The 19,494-nt window shown below is 50.8% G+C and overlaps 1 protein-coding gene across 3 annotated transcripts; it reads left to right on the forward strand.

The window, feature by feature from the left end:
* Window positions 1-770: 770 nt before the first annotated feature.
* Window positions 771-18,490, forward strand: Klhdc8a (kelch domain containing 8A). 3 transcript variants are annotated; one of them, XM_074048511.1, is made up of 6 exons: window positions 771-1,152; window positions 11,464-12,046; window positions 14,691-14,855; window positions 15,065-15,280; window positions 15,897-15,998; window positions 17,124-18,490. In XM_074048511.1, the coding sequence occupies exons 2-6, from the start codon at window positions 11,671-11,673 to the stop codon at window positions 17,315-17,317; spliced, it is 1,053 nt and encodes a 350-aa protein (XP_073904612.1). In that variant the 5' UTR covers window positions 771-1,152; window positions 11,464-11,670; the 3' UTR covers window positions 17,318-18,490. The 3 variants fall into 3 exon arrangements, with proteins under 3 accessions (XP_073904612.1, XP_073904614.1, XP_073904613.1); XM_074048513.1 differs by lacking the exon at window positions 771-1,152 and adding an exon at window positions 8,461-9,217; XM_074048512.1 differs by lacking the exon at window positions 771-1,152 and adding an exon at window positions 10,880-11,121.
* Window positions 18,491-19,494: the final 1,004 nt, after the last annotated feature.

Here is a 19,494-nt window from a genome sequence, read left to right on the forward strand (position 1 = left end):
GGGCCCCACACCTGGATGAGCTCTCAAAACCACCTTCCTGAAACTGGAGGCAGCATTGCCTGACATCTTGATAGAGAAGGTTGGGCTTAAAGAGTGGCCTGTTGCAGCAGGGTGCTGGTGGCTCACACCTGTAATTCTAGCTACCTGGGAGGCTGAGATTGGAAGGATGGTGGTTCGAGGCCAATCAGGCAAATAGTTCACGAGACCCTATCTCCAAAATAACCAGAGCAAAATGGGCTGGAGGTGCTGCTCAAGTGGTAGAGCTCCTGCTTTGCAAGCAGGCAGCTCTGAGTTCAGCCTGTTGCATTTGAGAACATCTTGTGTGCCATTTCTCTGGACAGAGTGCTGAAGTGGCTCTGAAAGTTTCCACCGGACCTGGTGAAACATGCCACTTTACAGAATGAGCCCAGCTTTGTCACAATGCTGAGCACTTCCTCAGGGATCTCTCACCCTCTCTGAACCACAAATGCCCCATCTGTGCCCAGAAAGGCAGAGATAGGGGGTAGCTATTTGGGACCTTAATACAAAAAGCTTAGGCTCCTTCTCTGCCTTCTCCCCACAGTCCCACATAGAGGGGGAGACCAGCCAGTATTGGATTAAGGCTGAGGTGGACATTTGCCCTTGGCTCAACTGGCAGCTTAGCCAAGTTCAGCCCCTATCTCTTCCCTCCATTCTCTCGCATGCATCTGCCGGAGGAGTCCAGCTGCCTAGTCTTTTTGTTGGTTAGTCTCCATGGCAGTTACTGTGTGTGAGCGCATCCGCCCCCTCACCCTCTCCTCACAGAGCAGGCCCTTGCGGCTGAGGCTCAGAGGGAGAGGCGCTCGCCTGCCCCAGACGCTAGGGCTCTGCTGGCCCACGGTGTCCCCTGGGTGAGGGTCACAGCTCAGGGAGCTTAGGGCCCCCCAGGCTTCTTTGCATGTGGGCGGGGCTGGCCACATGCCCCCGACATAGGGCTGGTTGTCTCCCAGTTCATCAGCTGGAGGCTGCAGCTGTGGACTCATCCTTCACGGAGGGAGCCTTGGGGACCCTGCCCACACCGGCGGCGGCGGGAGCAGCAAGACTCCAAGTCGCCACCTGGCAGCCCCTTTCCAGGCCCCTTTCCTCCTTTGTCTTTTTCAGATGATCACCGGAGGCCCTCTTCTCCCTGGTCAGGTAAGTTTTCTTTTAATTCATCTCTGCAGAGGGGCGTCTTGGCACTCTGAGAGCCTGCTGGTGGGAAAATGGGGAGTAGCCTTAGTGAGAGGAGAGAGCCCACACCAGGCAGCTGGCATGGGGACAGGATCTGCGAAGGGTTTTCCTCCTCAGCTGGCCTCTGGCTTTGAAGTTAAAGAATCCTCCCCATCTGGCTTTAACTCAGCTAATTAAGTTCAAAGATCACTGTCCAGGGCACAGATCAGCCTGCATACAGCCAAGACCCAGAACTTCTGGCTCAAATTCAGCTGGCTTTTTGGAGTACAGTAGATACTGAAGGTGCTGTGCTTGCCTCTAAGGGTATGTGTGTGACAAGAATGACACATCACATGGTTCCTGCCTACAAAGTGCTTAGTATCTGTTAAGAAAGACTTTCTAGATGGGTACACAGACTACAGGGCCAGGCAGGCTGGACTGCACTCACCATTCTGGCTGAGAGACCTTGCGCAAGTCATTTGCCCCAAGTCCCAGTTTCTGCATCTGTAAAATGCAGTATTAATGGCGCCTAATTTCTAGACTAAAGTATACACACATAAAAAATGTAGATCAGTTCATGATACATAATAAGCACCATATTCTTATTCACTATTATTGTTATTATTCTTGGGTTCTTATAAGGTTCAAATTATATAGACTACGTAAATAATTTGACATGGCACTCTGAACATCAGAAGTAGTTCTTATCATGGGATGCACCACAGTTAGTATCATATATGTGTATCACAGTCACAGGGAGTTCTGTGGAAATATGGAATGATTACTCTTGTCTGTAGGATCACTTAAGCCTGGAGAAGGTGACATTCAGGCTGAGCACAAAGCCAAGGATGGAGGCAGGAAATGGAAAGGCTGTTCACCATTGCACAGCCCAGGGACCAAGTGGGCTGGGAGGCAAGACTGTACTTCAGGTTCCCAGCTTCTTAAAGACAAGGCCAGTCTGTCTGGAATAACCCGCCCAGTATGGGGACAGAGAAGAGAGTGACCTTCAAATGCAAAACAGGCTGGTGGTCTGAGATCAGAGTCCAGTCCTAGCTGGGCTTCAAATGGAACTGGGTGCTCTAAAGCTAAACTCTTCACCTCTCTGGGTTTGTTTTCTCACCTATGAAATGAGAATAATAAAGGCTGACTTACCTCCCACCTGTACTGCAATTATTAAATATTGCACATGAATGTGAAATTATGCACCGGCTTATAAAACTCACAGTACTGTTCTTCAAGACCAAGGAGGATTAGTTTGTCTGCTGTGTGGCACTGGGGGAAGTGCAAAGGAATAAACCATTTAATGGGGAGACAGATAAACCAATGGCTGACTCATAACAGTATTCAAATGAATGATCCTCCCATAATTGATTCATTGACTCCACTCATTCATGCAGGTTTTTGTGTGACAATTATTCCTTGACTCCCGACTCAGTGCCAAGCATTTGGTCGGTGATGGGAAAGAGTGGAAAATAAGACAGGCAGGGATCTTGCCTGGAGACATAAGCAGCTTGGAAAACTAGCACCTAGGACTTCTGGCACTCCACCTTGCAGCTTCCATTCTGCCAACCACCTTCCAGTTTTTCGTGAAAATTATTGTTAGACATTTATTTTTCATTGATTTTAGACTCCTAAAATAAACTCTCAGTTCCTGCATAGATTTTTCAAACACCTCCTCTCTGCCCTCTGCTGGTGGGGAGCTGTAAGTGATTTACAGTAAACAGCTCAGACTTCATCACTCAGAAATCGCAACCACTCCCAATGCCTTCTACCACCTCTGAGATGTCTTAGTATTTAAAGAGGAATGAATTTGTAATTAGTACCTGAAAGTATATCAGAGCCATCCTTAAATGCAAATTGAATCTTTCCCAAGGAAAGGTGGTAAGTGATGAAATAGATAGTCAAGGATGAGGAAGCAGGCAGGAGGGAGGTGGCACTGATGTGAAATTGTCACTTTTGTCACTGTTGTTGACTTGCTGCCAGAGGCCCACACTCCTCTCACCTGAGGACAAGGCTCTGAAGCTAAAGGAACCTGGTGGAGCAGGGGCGAGGGGTTCTGGGTACCTAAAAACCTATGTCCCAATTCCCCTAGTTCTTCATGGGGATGACTAAACTAGCAGCCATGTGGGCTACTGGAGGTCATCTTAGATTCATGATGGCCTAGACAGGACATTGGAGACAGGCACACCTGGGATTGACTCCAGGACTTTTTTTTTTTTTTTGGTGCTGGGGATCACTTTACCACTGAGCTACATCTCCAGCCCCCAAAATCTTCTTCTGAGTTTCTGTAAGAGCTCCCTCTATGCCTTCAGAAATGGCACAATTAGTGCTGTGAAGATTATGTGACAGAGAAAAGGTACCTGTTATATATAGTAAGTGCCCAATAAATTGCCACTAGATATTGCCATGGCAACTTAGGTAAGCATGGAACAAGTTATCAATGAAAGGGTAGGGACTCTCTTGTTCCCTTGAAAGGTGAGGGAAACATGGTCTGGAAAGACCCAGATAGGAAATGTTTATGCTTTGCGGGCCACACATGTTGTTGAAACTGCTGGAGGCTGTCCAACATGTGAACAAGTAAGAGGGGCTATGATCCAATATAACTGCATTTATAGACACTGAAATGGGAATTTCATATCATTTTTGTGTATCTTGAAATATTTGCCTCTTGTTTTTTTCCAATCATTTAAAAATACAAAGACACCTTTAAGATGGCAGGCCATACAAAACCCAGCAGTGGGTCAGGCTGGGCCCTAGCTTCATCGTTTGCAAACCCCTGAGCTAAGGTATTACCATGTCTGTGGGGCTGGGGAGGGGGAGCCTGTGCTAAGGAACCCCACAGAACACAACTCCTGAGGCTGGGACCACAGGGGAGGGATGTCATCCAAGGAAAGAAATAGCCCTTTCTGGACTAGAATTATGGAGGAAAAAAGGACATACAGAATCCCTGGTAGTGGTTCCTCCTGGGATGCCAGCCATTAGGTCAAACTGTGAGTAGAGGTCGCTCTGATTATTTCCCAGCAAAGTCCAAGAAAGGACTGAGGGCTCCTGGGCTCTAAGCAGGAAGCCGTTTTCTCCTGATAATAGATCACAAAAGGGTTCCCAAGGGTTCAGGCCCTGCTGCTCTCTCTTCAGCTGGGACAGCAGTGTGGGTCCCCAAGGCCTCCTCAGACCCCTTCAGCTGCACACCTGCCTGGCCTGGGAACACCCATTAACAAGGACGGCAGACCCTTTGATTTACCCACAGCCTGGCTGCTTCTCACCTTTCTGGACTCCCATCTATTCTTAAACAGGCACAACCCACTTGCAGCCAGCCCATCGTGTGTCCCCTCCTCCTCTCTCTGTAGCACAGAGAGGCATGGGTCAACACACCAGATGGCAGCCTGGCTGCTGTAGCAGAATGCCTGTTTCCCCCGTGGGAGCCAGATAAAGCACAGTGCTGGATTAGGTCTGCTCTCCAGTCCCACCCCTCCTCCTCAATGTGCCTCAGCCTGGTCCTTTCTCTAGAACCTCTGGGGAGGAAGTAAGTGTGTACCTCTGTCCAGGCCCACCCAGTGAACAGGAAACTCTTTCTTGCTAGAGGAAGAGTTGGATCAACCTCTCTACCTCTCTTGATGGCAGGTTCTTGGAGGGAAGCCCAGGTGTAATGTAGGTAACAGAGCCCCCCAAAGTGCCAGCTGGGAGAGACAGTAGGGGGTTGGGACCTCTGAGGGTGACTGTTCTTACATCCTGGGTCTCTGTAGCCTCTGGGCCAAGGACCATCTCCTACAAACCCAGCTTGTAGACCCATTATTCCCTTTGAGTTTCCATATATGGCCCAGAGCCTCGGATCCTACTGGATGCCAAGGTCAGATAAAATTTGTGTTAGAAGGAGATGAGCAAGGAGAGTCGGGTCATGAGAAGTCCAATACAAGGTGTGCACCAGGTGAGGAAACCCACCATGAACTAAGATGCATGTCTGGAGAACGGGCCCTTTCTCTTCTGAGCTAACAGCCTTGTGGCCTGAGCCTGTGTCCCCCGGATAAGACAGTCCTGCTCTGGAGAGGAACCCCTTGTGGGAAGTGAGCAGGTGGGCTTTGGGTTCGCCCTGGATTGTGTAGCAGGCCTCCCCTCTGGCTTTGACAAGCAGAGCACTCTGGAACTACCCCTCCCCCTCCAGCACACATGCACACACACGTGTATGCACGCCAGCCACGACAGGCAGCCTGACCCATCTGCCAATCAATCTTCCTTGCAGATTTCCTAGCTGGCAGCAGTAGAGCTGGTGCGTAAGTCATTCAGAGCCCCTCTCAGCTCTGCCAGGACATGGAGCTCTTTTTAATTAAGAAAAATGGAGGACGTTGCTGGCTCTGGAAATGGTAATATTAACTTACTAATGGGCCTTTAAAGAGGCGTGTCTGAGTGGGCCGCCGCCTGCCTGCAGCCTCTGCTGTTCTGCAGAGCTGTCTGGGCTCCTTGAGGGCTCTGTGTGTCCCCTGTCCTGGAAGAGGGGAGGATGAGGCCCCTTTGGACCCATCACCTAGCCAGCCCCAGGACGGTGAGCTGGGATTCATAGGTATGTTTTCCTTTTTAGAGAAAGGGACAAATTGTGCTGTTATTTGAGCCTTTGAATCCTCTGCTTACTATCTTGACAACCGTGGGAGACAAGAGGTACTCAGAAAGGTCAGAGCCCAAAAGGAAGCATGGTTAGATTTCCAGACAGGTGCCCAAGGACTGTAAGGAGCAGCCCATTCATTAGCTATGGCTGGAACTATGGCAGGGTCCCCCTTATCCTCAGTTGATTGGAGGGAAATGAGGGTGAGGGCACCAACAGAGCCAGAGGAAGTTCCCCCTCTGGTAGCTGGCAGTGCCTGTGAGGGGCAGACATATGTAGCAGGCGTGCATGTGTAGCTGTTGGAAGAATGTGAGGTTGTCTACCCCAGAATCGGCTGCTTTGTCACAAAGAGTTAAACCATTCTTTCCCTAGGGCTTCAGACATATAGAAAGCACCTCCCAGCTGCTCTCATCTTCACCTTCCTTCCTCCTAAAGCACACACAGGATGAATAGATACATCCAGGGTGGCACAGCCTGGTATGATAAACATGAGCTACAGCAGAGGTCTCCTGATTCCCATTCCCGTGTCCTTCCTGTTTCTAGCATCTCCCAGGTGTGGAAATAGAGGAGGTGGCACCACAGCCTCTCACCTCACCGCTTGCTGGTGTTGAAGTTTCTGATGCTGGTGGTTAGGAAATTCTCCCTTGTTTATAACCCAGTTCTTAGCTTTATTACAAGCCCCATTTCCTCTCCAATTTCCTCAATAAATGCAGGGAAACAGCTGAGGTCCTTCAGAGATTTCCCTTCCCACTGTCACTGTCATCATTTACACTGAACAAGGGAGGAGTGTGCAACTTCCCCCACTCTTTTGTTTCTCAAGTTGTGCAGCCTCTGAGTCTGAAAGGCAAGGTTGACCCCTTCCCCCAACCCTACTCTCCCAGACCTGAGATCCTGGTTTTCCCTATATCAGTGGGGAGTGACATTCTTTCACTGATACCTATCAAATCCCTCTAGGATCCTTCCCTACACTGGGCACTGGCAGGGTAGGGTTCTTGAAAGGCCAACTCAACTCTCTAAACAAGGCTGTTAGGAGAGGGAGCTCAATTCTGCCAAACTCTGCACCTCCACCCCTAGGGTGGCAGTGCCACACGATCAGATTATGCAGATGCAGAGAGTCCTAAATCCTTCCTCTAGGCTGATATTGGGACTGGGGTGGGGCTGGGTGGGAGGAGGCCTTCTTGTCAATACTATGGGAGGAGGCTGTCCTTCTCTCTGCTCCCAGCCTGCCTTATTCTAATTGGATGAGTCATTCTCACTTGCACACTTGCATTCAACTTGGCTTCCAGTTAGAATGATCAGGAGCAGGTGATTACCCAGGAAAGGACACCACCTGTTCTCCAGATTAGACTGTGGCTTGAGCTGCGGTAGAAGCGATCTCAGTTAGCCAAGAGGAAAGAGATTCTGTCCAAGATCGGTCCAGAAATGATGGATTACAGAAAGGTGTAGGCCTCCTTGTGAAACTGGCACCTGCTACCTGGGACACCTGCCCAGAACACACAGCAAGCTGGAGGAACAGAAACTCACCATCTAAAGGGAAGAAGAAAATGAGCCTTTGTGGAGCACCTATGATGTGCTCAGCAACTCCTCCTGACATCACCTTCCTCCCACACTCCAAAAGATTTTCTTTCCTTCTTCACAGATAAGGAAAGAGATTCAGGGACATCAGTGACTTGCTCATGGTCACTCAGCTAGGAAGTGGCTGAGCCTGTATCCTGTCTGATTCCAGAGTCCGGCAATTTCCCACTACCTCTTTTGTGATCTGTGGGGCACTGCAGGAAGAGATCTGTGTTAACAAGGTGATCCTGCCTGGGAGCTCCCAGGTGTCCCTCCAGCAATCATGGCACCCCGTGTTGGGTTGGGGGAGAGGGCAAGCAGGTACCAGCTGACAGGAGGGTAATTTATATTTCTGGGGCAGGAGGAGATGCTGTGTCACCTCAAACTGTGCCTTACTCTTGGAATTCACCACCCTTAAAACCCACCCACACATGTTCCATTGGTAACCTGCCACACTGAGACAGCCCTACCTGGTTTTCTGAATAGTCCTCTCTTGGTACCCTAGTTTCCCCTAACCTACATCAGAGATCATGAAGTCAGTATCCTACATAATATTCCATAGATGCTGAGCAAAAATGCATTTTATTGTATGTAAATTAGACCTCAACAAACCCAACGTGTTACTTACTAGGTAACATTATTCTGGGGTCACACATGCCCAAGCTTGATTTGATACATCAATAGCACAATAATAAAAATTCCACTTTCCCTCCCTCCCTTCTCACCACCCCTCTCCCACCAAAGCAAAAAGTCAGACACTTTTTTTTGTTGTTCATTTGTCGTAGTGCTAGGGGGTCAAATTAGCAAATCTACAATGAATCAGTGAAGGAGAGACCTCCAGTCCCATTGAACACTTTCAGAGCAAGAGCAGCCCACGTCCAGTGCTATCTTAGAGCAGGAAGAATTTAGGTTTGACAGGAGGAAGAACTTCTGGGAAAGTGATTCCACACTAGAATGAGGTGATGAGAGATCAAAGGAGGCAGTGAACTTCCCTCCAACTTGGCACTCCTGAAGGCCCAGACATGGAAACTGCAGGTGACTCAGGGAATCTTAAGTGGTGGTTGCTAGGTTACAAGCTTCTTTAATGTGCACTCAATGTAAGGACTAAAGGATGTCACCTGGCTGGGAGGAAGAGCCATGGGGGAAGGGGTGGGGGAGATGGAGACAGGCCAGGACTTCCAGAATTAGCAAGTAGGCCATGGCCTGGAAGGCACCTGGTTCTTAGTACTTTTCCAAGGGCCTGAGTCTCTAGAGCCCCTGCTCTGTGTAGGTGGTGATGCCTGTAGACATGAGCCTACAGGCTGTCAGGCGCCTGTCCTGTCCAGGACCAGATTCCAGGGCTTCCCTAGGTGGGCTCCAGGCACAGACAGTGTGGGTGGTTGCTGGAATCCTTCTGGGGGTCTGAGCTCTTTCCTTCTCTGCAGTTGGACAAAAGGCCAGATGCCAGATGAGAATGGAAAAGTTTGGCTTCCTTAATAATGCACACTCATTCATTTGTGACTTGATCACGATGAGGTGGATGAGCACTGGACTGGAAATTCACACCCTAGGCCTCCCGAATGGCTTGGTCATAAGAAGAAGGTGCTGTACTGAATCTCAGACTCCTCCTCCTCCTGCCCTGGTCACTTCTCCAAAGGCTGTTTGGAAATTATGAGAAAGTGCGGGCGCTTAGCTTATTCCAGCAGGTGATACAAATGTAAAGTAGCATAGGCTGCTGCAGACCTGCTCACCGTGCTGCCACAGTTGTGGGAGAGTTCAAGAAAATTGGACTCACTGCTTGAGTGGAAGGTCCGGTGGACAAGTAAGGCTGAAGACGACCCCACCAACCTATTTGAGGAGGGACTGTGCCTTTCAGTCTCCCTTGTCACCCTGTGCTGATTTGTGAAGATTGTTCCTGTTAAGGTAAGGGTGGGTCAGTCCCCTATCCCTCAAAGTCTAGCCCCATAAGAAGAAAGGGAATGTTTGATGATCCTTGTGAAAGTTCATGAATTCAGACTATGCACTTTCAGAATTTGTGAGTTCTTATTGAATACAGAAAATGGAACTCAGCCTTCTTGTGTGCTTACTTTGCAATATGAGAATCTAAACTAAAACAAACAAAAACAGTGAAATTGTTAGGACAAAAACTCAAAATACTAAGATGGGCCTATTATGAGTTAAGACATCTGTTTCTTAGAAGTCATGGTAGCCATAATGGTATTAGTAGAGATTTGCGAGGCTCTTTCTGTCTTAGAAGTATGTTTGGTTAAATATTATTTCATTTAATCTTCACAAAAACCTACAAGAATACCTGCATACCATGGAGTGCAACAAAGAAATAAAAGGGGATGAAATGTTGATACAATCAACATTTCGGATTGGAGACAATCCGAAAAGATTCCATACTTTTCTATTTGTATAACAGTACAATTCTATTTGTATAACAGTCTTGAAGTGATGAGATTTTGGAAATGTAGAACATATTACTGGTTGCCAAGAGCTGGAAAAGAAGGAGAGGGGGGAAGTAGGTCCAGTATAAAAGGGTGCAACGGACCCTTTTGGTGATGAAAACCTTCTGTATCTTGACTGGTCAACTTCAATTCCCTGGTTGAGGATTCTTCTATAGTTTTGTGAGATGTTACCATTGGAGGAAAACAGGTATTTCTTAAAACGACACGTGAATCTAAAATTTAACTCAAAACAGTAAGTCTAGTGGAAAATAATACATAAAGGAAACTGAGACTCAGACTTGTTAAATAATTTTCACAGCCAAGATTCCAACCCAGGTCTGTCAGGCTCTCAGGCCTGGGTGTTTCAAGGTATAGCTCTACTGAAGGGAACCAGGTAGAACGAAGGCCATATGGGCCTTATAGGACTAGACCAGGTGGTCTGCTGCATCATAGGAGCCTGTATTACTGGGGGCAAAAGTTTGTTGGAGTGTGGTTTGAAAGAATTATCAGTCCAGCCCTGTGGGTTGGTACCCAGAACCAAGATTTGCTATCTGAGATTTGCTTTCTGAGATGTGCAAAGATGGTGATGGTGTGGAGAGACTTCCTGTATGTTTATCTGTGTTGGTGTCTCTGGCTGTGTGTCCACATATCCATGTATTTGTCAGTTGCTCGGTGTCTACACAGGGAGGCAGAGAAGGTGATGGCTAAGTTATATACACACATGTGCAGGTTATGTTTTAATTCACCTGTGCCAATCTGCATGTGTCACTCCCACATAACTTGCTTCTATGAGGTTAAAGCATGTGATAATCCTCCCCCAAAGCAAAGCCAGCCTGTCACGAACTGGGTCTGTGTACTGTAGACAAACTGGGTAATTGGACTCTCCGCCTCCTCACCCAAAACAAACACTCACAAACGCCCGCCCCCACGCTGGAGGGAGCCTGGTCCCCATCATCTGGGTACTTGGCTCTAGTGCCCCCCCATCCCCTCGTTTCCCTTTTCCCTTAGCCCTGTAGACAAGGTGAGCGTCCCCCCTACCCCCCACCTCGGCCAGGGCCGTTCCCTCCCCCCGCGGCCCCACGCTCCCCAAGCATATGTAAAAGAGGTCACGGCCACGGGGCGCCCGCGGATTCCTGCACAGGTGTGGCGGCTGCGGGTGAGGCTGTGCTGTGCGTGGAGCGGGCTCGCCGGCCTTCTCCCAGCTGGTGGCTCCGCTACTCCTTCTTGCTGCTCATTTGTTCCCTGCATGTGTGACAGCGGTGTGCGGGCTGGGGAAGGACAGAGCGCCCTCTCCCCCGCTCCTCGCGCCGCGGGACTAGGGCTCGGGGCGCCCGGGGAATGAGCTGTCTGCGCGTCGCGCGGCTCTGGCCTGGCAGGGTAAGTGGCACCGGGATGCAGGCGCCGAGATTGCGGAGAGGGAGGCATCGACGCCGATGGATGCTCGCCCCTTCCTTCGTCGGGGGGCAGCCCAGCGCTGGGAGCCCCTGAGATCCCCGCCCTGAACCCCTCCTCCTGCGCGCTCAGGCGGTTTCCACGCAGCGGGCGGGGAGGGGGCGGAGGACAAAGCGGCTCCGGGAGGGGTGCAGCCGCGGAGTGGCGCCCTCGGTCGCCGTGTCTGCCTTTAAAGTTGCAGAGGGGCTGCGGGGCCCGCTCGTGCGTTCGCCGGGCGCGGGGACGCGTGGTCCCCACTGCCCTTCATTCGCCCTGTTCCTCCCGCAGGGCCAGGCGTGGACGCCGCCGGACCGCTGAGACTTGTAAGGGACAGTGAGGCGCTGGCCGGCGTCGGGCGGGAGCCGGCTCACCGGAGCGAGATGGAGGCGGCGAGAGGGGACGCGGGGACCGGCGCGGAGTAGCAGACAGAACCCCCGGCTCGAACTCCGCCTGGGGCTGCGCGGGGGCGCGGCGGGCAGGGCCCTTGGGGTTGCCATGGAGGTGCCTAATGTCAAAGACTTCCAGTGGAAGCGCCTGGCGCCACTGCCCAGCCGCCGGGTCTACTGCTCCCTGCTGGAGACCGGGGGACAGGTCTATGCCATCGGGGGATGTGACGACAATGGCGTCCCCATGGATTGCTTTGAGGTCTACTCCCCCGAGGCCGACCAGTGGACTGCCCTGCCCCCCCTGCCCACAGCCCGGGCCGGGGTAGCTGTCACCGCCCTAGGGAAACGGATCATGGTGATCGGGGGTGTGGGCACCAATCAGCTGCCCCTGAAAGTCGTGGAGATGTACAGTATTGATGAGGGCAAGTGGAAGAAGAGGAGCATGCTGCGTGAGGCTGCCATGGGCATTTCTGTCACGGCCAAAGGCAAGTGGGGCCAGGGCTGAGGGTGGGCAGGGACGCAGAGAGAAATGGATAGGAACCAGCACTGACTTGAGGGCTCACTACCACGTTCCTGATCCCACAACAGACACTAAAACTGGAGACCCACTGCCCTTATTTTACAGATGGGAAAATGCAGGTCCAGCCATGAAAGTGTCTAGGAATTCCATCCCATGCCAGCAGTCCACACCAGCAGGCTCCTCCCAACTAGCTGGGCAGACCACTGCCAGAGGGGAGAGTCAAGGTCTGGACTGTAGGGTTAGATGCAATGTGTCTGTAGACTCCAGCCCCATTCAGCAAATGACCACACTTCCCATTGGTCACATCCTGTCCCCTGAAGCCTGTCTGCAGATGCCACCACATCCAAACATCTATTTAGGGTCCTGAGGATGTTCACTCCATCCTTGCACCATCACTGGACTCTACCTCCTGGGGCTTTGGGACTAATTCCAGGACTCTCTACCCTCTCCTCTACCCCCCACCCTAGGCTCAGAGGTGCTAAGTGGAGATCAGAATGTTCCAGAAGGTGTGCTCCTTTGGCCTATTACTCAAAGGTTCACTAAGTTCTCAAGCATGGTGTGCTGACTGTGTAGTTTTAAGATGCTTCATTTCACATTCGCAACACCCCTCATTTCATTCTTTTTGGATGTAATACAACTGGTCTGGAGGTGGGGAGGGGAAGTGTCCAAAAGCTCTTTTGCTAAAACATAGGTTCATGGGAAGTGGTCCAATAGGAGTTAGAAGACCCTAGGTTCACACACATTTACCTGGGCAGCATAGGCTTGCAATAAGGAGTGGTCCCTCCCCTTTTTCCTGTCCTTCCTTCCCTCTCATCCTGGCTTCGGGTCAGGCCTGTGGTAGATCACAAACCACCTGCTCTGCCCCTAGCAAGTCCTAGACCCCCAGGAAAAAGAAAAGAGGCAGAAGACCTGGTCCTCAGCTTCAGAAGCTAGGGTCTGACCATTGAAGGTGACCAGAGAGAAGCTGTAGTCCACAATCCCCTAGACAGAGCAGTTAGTGGGGTCTCTATAACCTCCCTGTAATAAGGATGGAAGGCCTGGAGTCTTTCCCAGTGCCCTCCATTCATTCTCAGTCCTCAATAAATGGTGCTGAAAGGTTAAGTCTTTACAGTTCACCCTTTATCCCCTTTGATCCTCACAACTCGCCCAGTGAGATAAGTGCTACTTTTATCCTCATTGTAGAAAGCAGCAGTGTGAGACCCAGAAAGGTTAAGTCATTGGCCCAAGGTCACACAGCTAGTAAGTGATGATCAAGTCTGTACTCCTAACCGTGGCATCAAATAGGTTCAACAGTTAGGTTAAGAAACACTTACATTGTCCCACATTCTGGGACTACAGCTTAACAGATGCTAAGGGACCCATCACCTATTGAGAGAAACAGAACAAGATGATGTCAGTAACATGACAAGCAGAGTGATGGAGCAGGGCAATGGAGGTGCCATCTCGCAGGAGGCACCACGCTATTGTTCTGGGCCCAGTGTTCTGGTTCAGGGACACCCAGGTGAATCTGAGAGGAATGAGTCAAAATTGAACAGAGAAGTGCTGTAGGAGTGTGGAGTAGATGGAGGACTCCCAGGAGGAGGTGTTTCTGGTAGGGAGTGATTTACTCATTATCAGACCCATTCTCAGCCTTAGGTAAGGCTAGGATTTTTTTTTTTTTCCCATTAAGATTAGAAAGTAGGAGGAAATAGTACTCGATCCTCATCCCTTCCTACAGTAACCTCAGAGAGTAAAGGGGTCTCAAAGTAGAAGCTGTGAGGACTGGCCACTGACAGAATCCAAGCAGGGGTGTCTATGTGGGCTGGGCGGGGGTGTTCTTTATAGGCCTAGGAGGTGTGGAGTCAGGCCCTAAGAAACATAAATGCTTTGCCCTTCCCATCCTCTCTGGTGCAGTGTGTCAGAGAAGTCCTTGAAAGGCCACCTGCAGTCAAGAGCAGTGGTGAAATGGAGGGCACTCCCTACTCAGAGCAGCGCTTCATAAAGGGGCCAGGTCTCCTCCAAAGCCTCACCCTCATTCAGCCCTGGCCCAACCCCCTTCAGCGCAGGTGCCTCCTGGATTCCACATCCATCTCACTTACAAAGGAGGATGGTCCTCTCCCATGGAGGTGGCAGACAAAAACCAGAAGCAGTTCAGTGTCCCAGCAGGCTAGTGACAGTGGGGCTGACTGCATTTCTAAAGACCCCTGGAAAATGCCAGTCTGGGAGCACCTGGGGAACAGGCAGTTGCTAGAGGATATCAGAAGAACATCTTTCCATGTTGACTTCCCCACCAGCTTCCCTGAAGAGAGAGCACAGTGGAGGCACAAGACCCGCAAGGGGTCTTCCAGGCCTAGACTTCACCGCTGTCCTTTGGGCAGGACTTTGTGTCTTAGGCTTTGTAAGGACTGCATGTGAGGGAAGGCTAAGGCACACAGTCCTATCATGGCTTCAGGAAGACCCAGACTTAGCCACAACAGGGACTTTGAGTAGTGCCATCCACACCGACATAACTATGGTCCGTCTGGCAAAAACAGTGACTGGGAAGTTGACCATGATGGGCGGTGGGTGCTGGTGGGCCTGCCTCTAAAGCCTCTGAGCTAAGCCAGGGTGTACGTGACTTTTCTCTTTAGATTACCGAGTGTACGCAGCAGGCGGGATGGGCCTGGATCTCCGTCCACACAACCACCTCCAACACTATGACATGCTGAAGGACATGTGGGTGTCCTTAGCACCCATGCCCACCCCAAGATATGCTGCCACCTCATTCCTCCGAGGCACCAAGATCTATGTGCTGGGTAAGGATGGGTTACCTGTTGCACTTTCTCCCTCCCTTGGGTCAGTTCCCTGGGATGCGGTGCCTGTGGGCTGAGCATCTCCTTGGCTGGGGGATAATCACCCTCCCTCGGGGAGCTTTTGTATGACTGGGTAACAGTCAGAAGGGGAGCCCAGCCCTGACTGCAGAGAATTCTCTTCTGCCCACCCTGCACTCTGCTCTGGCCTGCAGGGGGACGACAGTCCAAGTATGCCGTCAATGCCTTCGAGGTCTTTGACATTGAGACTCGCTCCTGGACCAAGTTCCCCAACATCCCCTGTAAGCGGGCCTTCTCCAGCTTTGTGACTCTGGACAACCACCTGTACAGCCTGGGAGGCTTGCGGCAAGGTCGTCTCTACCGGCAGCCCAAGTTCCTGCGGACAATGGATGTATTTGACATGGAACAGGGTGAGCTGGGTACCAGCCCTTGCCCTGCTCGCAGGGCTCCCTCATGGAAGCTCTGGCTACTTGTCTCCCTTCTGGCTGGTTCCCACTTTCCCCATCCCAACCATCTTCTCTGGGGCCATTTACCCAGCTTGGCAAGCCTCTCCAAAGTCTCAGTACCCCTTTCCACTCAGGGATACTTTGAAATTCTTTCACCTATACAGGTCTCCCTTTAGCCTGGCTAGTTATTTTCATCAAAGCTGTCTCTTTCCTTGCAGATAATGTCCATGCAGGACCAGGTCAGGGAGGGATTCTTCCTTTACTGGTAGAGAAACAGAGAGATTCTGACTCCTGCACTCACCAGCTCTGTCAGCCTCCTCCCCAGTTATAGCCTGGGAGAACTGAAGCAGAACAGAGGTTTCCTGGTGGGGATTGTGGTGTCTGAGACTGTAGCAAGTGTGAGAGAGAGTGGAGGTAGCAGAGGATGTCATTTCAAACAGGGGGTGCTCTGTGCACTCTGAACACAAGGATGAATGCTGAGGAGCTACTGCCCAGGATGAAAGTCATTTGGGACTTGTCTATGTGGCAAGGGTGGTCAGCATTGTCTTCTCTTTCTCCTGCCATTATTCATGGCCTTCAGGGGGATGGCTGAAGATGGAACGCTCATTCTTCCTCAAGAAGCGGCGGGCAGACTTCGTGGCTGGCTCTCTAAGTGGACGGGTCGTAGTGGCAGGAGGACTTGGTAAGGATGGAGCTTCCTGGCTGGAATGAGTGGTGGGTTTGGTGCTCGGTGGATCTTTGGCCCTTTGCTCCTGGTACACCACTTCCCACCACTTTATCCCAAAGAATCCAAAAAACTCTCCAGATGCTGGGTGGTCACACCTGTAATCCTAGCTACTCAGGAGGCAGAGATCAGGAGGAACTTAATTCAAAACCAGCTCTGCGCATAGTTTGAAAGACCCTATCTTGAAAAAACCCAACATGAAAAAGGGCTGGCGGAGTGGCTTAAGCCGTAAGAATGCCTTCCCAGCAAGCGTGAGGCCCTGAATTCAAACCCTGGTGCCACCAAAAAAAAAAAAGAAGGATTCAAAACACTCTTCCTCACAGTCTGGACATTACCTATCCACCTGTGGGTCCAGATGTGCTCTTTCTGTCCTCTTATAGGAGGGATACTGAGGCCCAGAGAGAATAAGGGACATACTGATAACTGTGTAGCTCTGTGCTGAGTCCAGACACCTGGAGCCCTGTCTGGAGATATTTAGAGACAAATGTCTGGAGATATTTGGAGACAAAGTGCAGAGGACATTGGCCTCGTCCCCCTCTGAGCCCTCTTGTTGCCTTGGATACCCAGCTCAGTCTTGGGATAGAAAAGCTTCTGATAAAATAAATTCTGGATTTGATGCAATACCCTCCCAAAGAGTAATGGTATTTTGAAGGAGAGACTCTAGTAGTGAAAAGCCCCATGTCACCACGGACAGCTGGGCTTCCAGACACCCCAACTTTACTCTTTGTGTACACACCTCACTTTATTCATGCTTGAAAGACCATGTGACCTGGACAACAGGGATAGCTCTATTGTATGTGAAAATAACAGGGAGACAGTTGGGCTCAAGAAGCCTCTGATAAAAACCAGGGATGGGGACAAAAAGCTTACTCTTAAGAAGATGGAAGATCAAAGGTATGAAGAAGGAGCAAAGGGGTTGCTTGACAAGAGCCACTGGCCCAGGACCAGGAAGAGGAGCGATGTTGTAGTTAAGGACATTGGAGTTGCTCAGCTTTTGCTTGTGGGTCCTGAGGGGAGGGTGACTGTGAGGTATGTGAGGTGGCTGGACTGCTGTGTAACCTCCGATTGTCTTGGTGCTTCTAGGGAACCAGCCCACTGTTCTGGAGACAGCAGAAGCATTCCACCCAGGGAAGAACAGATGGGAGGTCCTCCCGGCCATGCCCACGCCCCGCTGTGCCTGCTCCAGCATTGTCATCAAGAACTGCCTCCTTGCTGTGGGGGGTGTTACCCAGGGTCTGAGTGACGCTGTGGAGGCCCTGTGTGTCTCTGACTCCTAGCTGTGCCAGCCCTGCACCTTTGCCCTGGACTGTATCACTCCTCTCTTGACATGAGGAATGGTCTTATCAAAGCAGTTTGGACTCCTTCCCAGGATGGCAGCTCCTATTAGCAGGGTCAGGCCCTGGGGCTTTCGGTGACCTTCTTCCACTCCTAAACACTAAGTCCCAGAAAAGCCCCACTTGTAGCTGAGCTGTCCTGTAGCACAGAAAGGCACAAGGATAGTCCCCCCCTCATCCCCGGGGAGTTCCACCTCTCCCCCTCCTCCAGGAGGTCGGGAGGGGTAGTTCCTACCCAAAGGAGGGCTCCTGTTGTCCTCCAGCTCTGAACTAGCTTGGGGGTCTCTTAGGACTTGAAATGGAGGGTGAGGGAGTCCCAAAGCCTTTGTCCCTCCTTTGTTCTACATCCGTTCAGCTGTGGGCCTGCCCTGGACCTCATCTACTAGGCAGGAACTGGACTTGAAGCAACTGCGTGGGGAAGGAAGCCTTGGAGGGAAGGTAGGGGCGGGGCGGTGGCTCTCACATCTCACATCTCAGTCCAAGCCTTGGCAGGAAAAACCCTTCCTCTCAGGGTCCTTGCTGGTCATGTAGTGATGGGAAAGGAGCAGACTCTGAGTTCTGTATCTGCTCACCACATCTCTCTGCATTTTGCCTTCTGCCACTCCCTCCCATCAAAGGCCTCATCCTTTGTCTCCAGTGGCCCCCAGAGTGTTCCTGTGTGAAAGCTTCTCATTTACACTGTGGCATCAAAATCCACAAAGGATGGATTAACTGCACTCTGGTTAATAGCAGCAGCACAATGATTAAAATCTATATTCCTATCTTCTCTGGTACCCTACTGTGGTGATGGGGTGCAGGAGTACCCTGATGGGTAGGTAGAGCAGACCCCATGAGACAACCCTTCTGGTGTCCTTAGGCTAAATCAGGCCCCAGGGGACTACCTATTCTTGGTTGTGCCTCCTGAAGATTTCCACCTTTCCACAAATGCCACCAGCTGCCCCACTCCCAGAAAAACAGATTTTTCCATCTCTGGTACAAAGACTTCATGTATATGTTCAACAAAGGCTGCATTCATTCACTCTTTTGGTCAGGTTACTCGTGTCTGACCTAACTTTGTTCAATTGAAGCTCGTTTTTTCTTATCTAAAGAACCAAGGGAACTGTTCACTGAGTTAAAAACAAAACCAAAACAACCCTTGGAGAATATACTTCCTTTTAGCTTGGATAGCATCTGTTTGTATTCTCAGTTGTTTTTAAAAGCTGCACTGGGCTGGATATAGTTCAGTGATAGACCTTTTGCCTAACATATGCAAGGAACTGCGTTCGATCCCCAGTACTGCAAGATTTTTTTTTTAATCTGTACTAGCACTAGGATGCAATGATGAATAGATACCTGCCCTGAGGGTTGTGAAGAAGCCAGGTAACGCTGCTTTCTCCTCACATGATGGTATGATTATCTCTCATTCAGGCAGAACAGGGAGATTGCCAACTGAGTCTTTAGGGAGAGGGATTTATTTTCTTCCTTCCTCTGGGTACCTGCACTTTTTTTCTTCCTTGGGTCCTAGAGGGGCACTGCCACCTGCTGGCTGACATTTCCTTCCTACCCAGGTTAGGAGGCAGACTGTGGCCGTGGGTGCCCCCTAGTGAGCAGACTGCAGAGCGGCCAACCCTTTCGTTTCTGTGTCCTCTATCTCTGTTGGCCCCCCCTGATCTAATGGTGAGAGAAAGGGACTGGAGGAGTTGCAGTTGCTAGGAAAGATGGAACAACTCCTTGGAGGCAGCTGCCCCACAGGCCATCCCTAGTTCAATACCCCCATCCCCTTTCCATTTCTGTCCTTCCTCCCACCCTCTCCAATCCCAAGAAAGGGGTTTACCAACAGAAGCCTCCACTCTTTCCAAGAGAAGGCCTGGCCTTATGGGAGCTCTCTCCAGGTGCACAAATGGCCCCATATGTATGGATGGAACTGAAGTACTTTAAGATAGTTGGAACCTTTGGAGTACAGCCAGCTATAAACATTGAATTACCCACCGGAACCAGTCAAGGCAACTCAGATCTGTTGCTGGTGTTTGCTGAGGACTCACCTCTCAGAAACCTACTGTGGGAGGATTCTGGGGTGCCTCGCTGAGGAGTGAGGGAAATCCAGTGTCAAGCCTCATGGTTCTGTGACTCGTGGCATGGTG

Source organism: Castor canadensis, chromosome 11, assembly GCF_047511655.1.
Source record: "Castor canadensis chromosome 11, mCasCan1.hap1v2, whole genome shotgun sequence".
In the NCBI taxonomy this organism is placed as follows: Eukaryota; Metazoa; Chordata; class Mammalia; order Rodentia; family Castoridae; genus Castor; species Castor canadensis.

Coding starts and splice junctions, on each gene's coding strand:
- Klhdc8a (XM_074048511.1), top strand. CDS start 11,671: ATGGAGGTGCCTAATGTCAAAGACTTCCAGTGGAAGCGCCTGGCGCCA. Junction 12,047..14,690: donor CATTTCTGTCACGGCCAAAG/GCAAGTGGGGCC, acceptor TTTTCTCTTTAG/ATTACCGAGTGTACGCAGCA. Junction 14,856..15,064: donor CACCAAGATCTATGTGCTGG/GTAAGGATGGGT, acceptor TCTGGCCTGCAG/GGGGACGACAGTCCAAGTAT.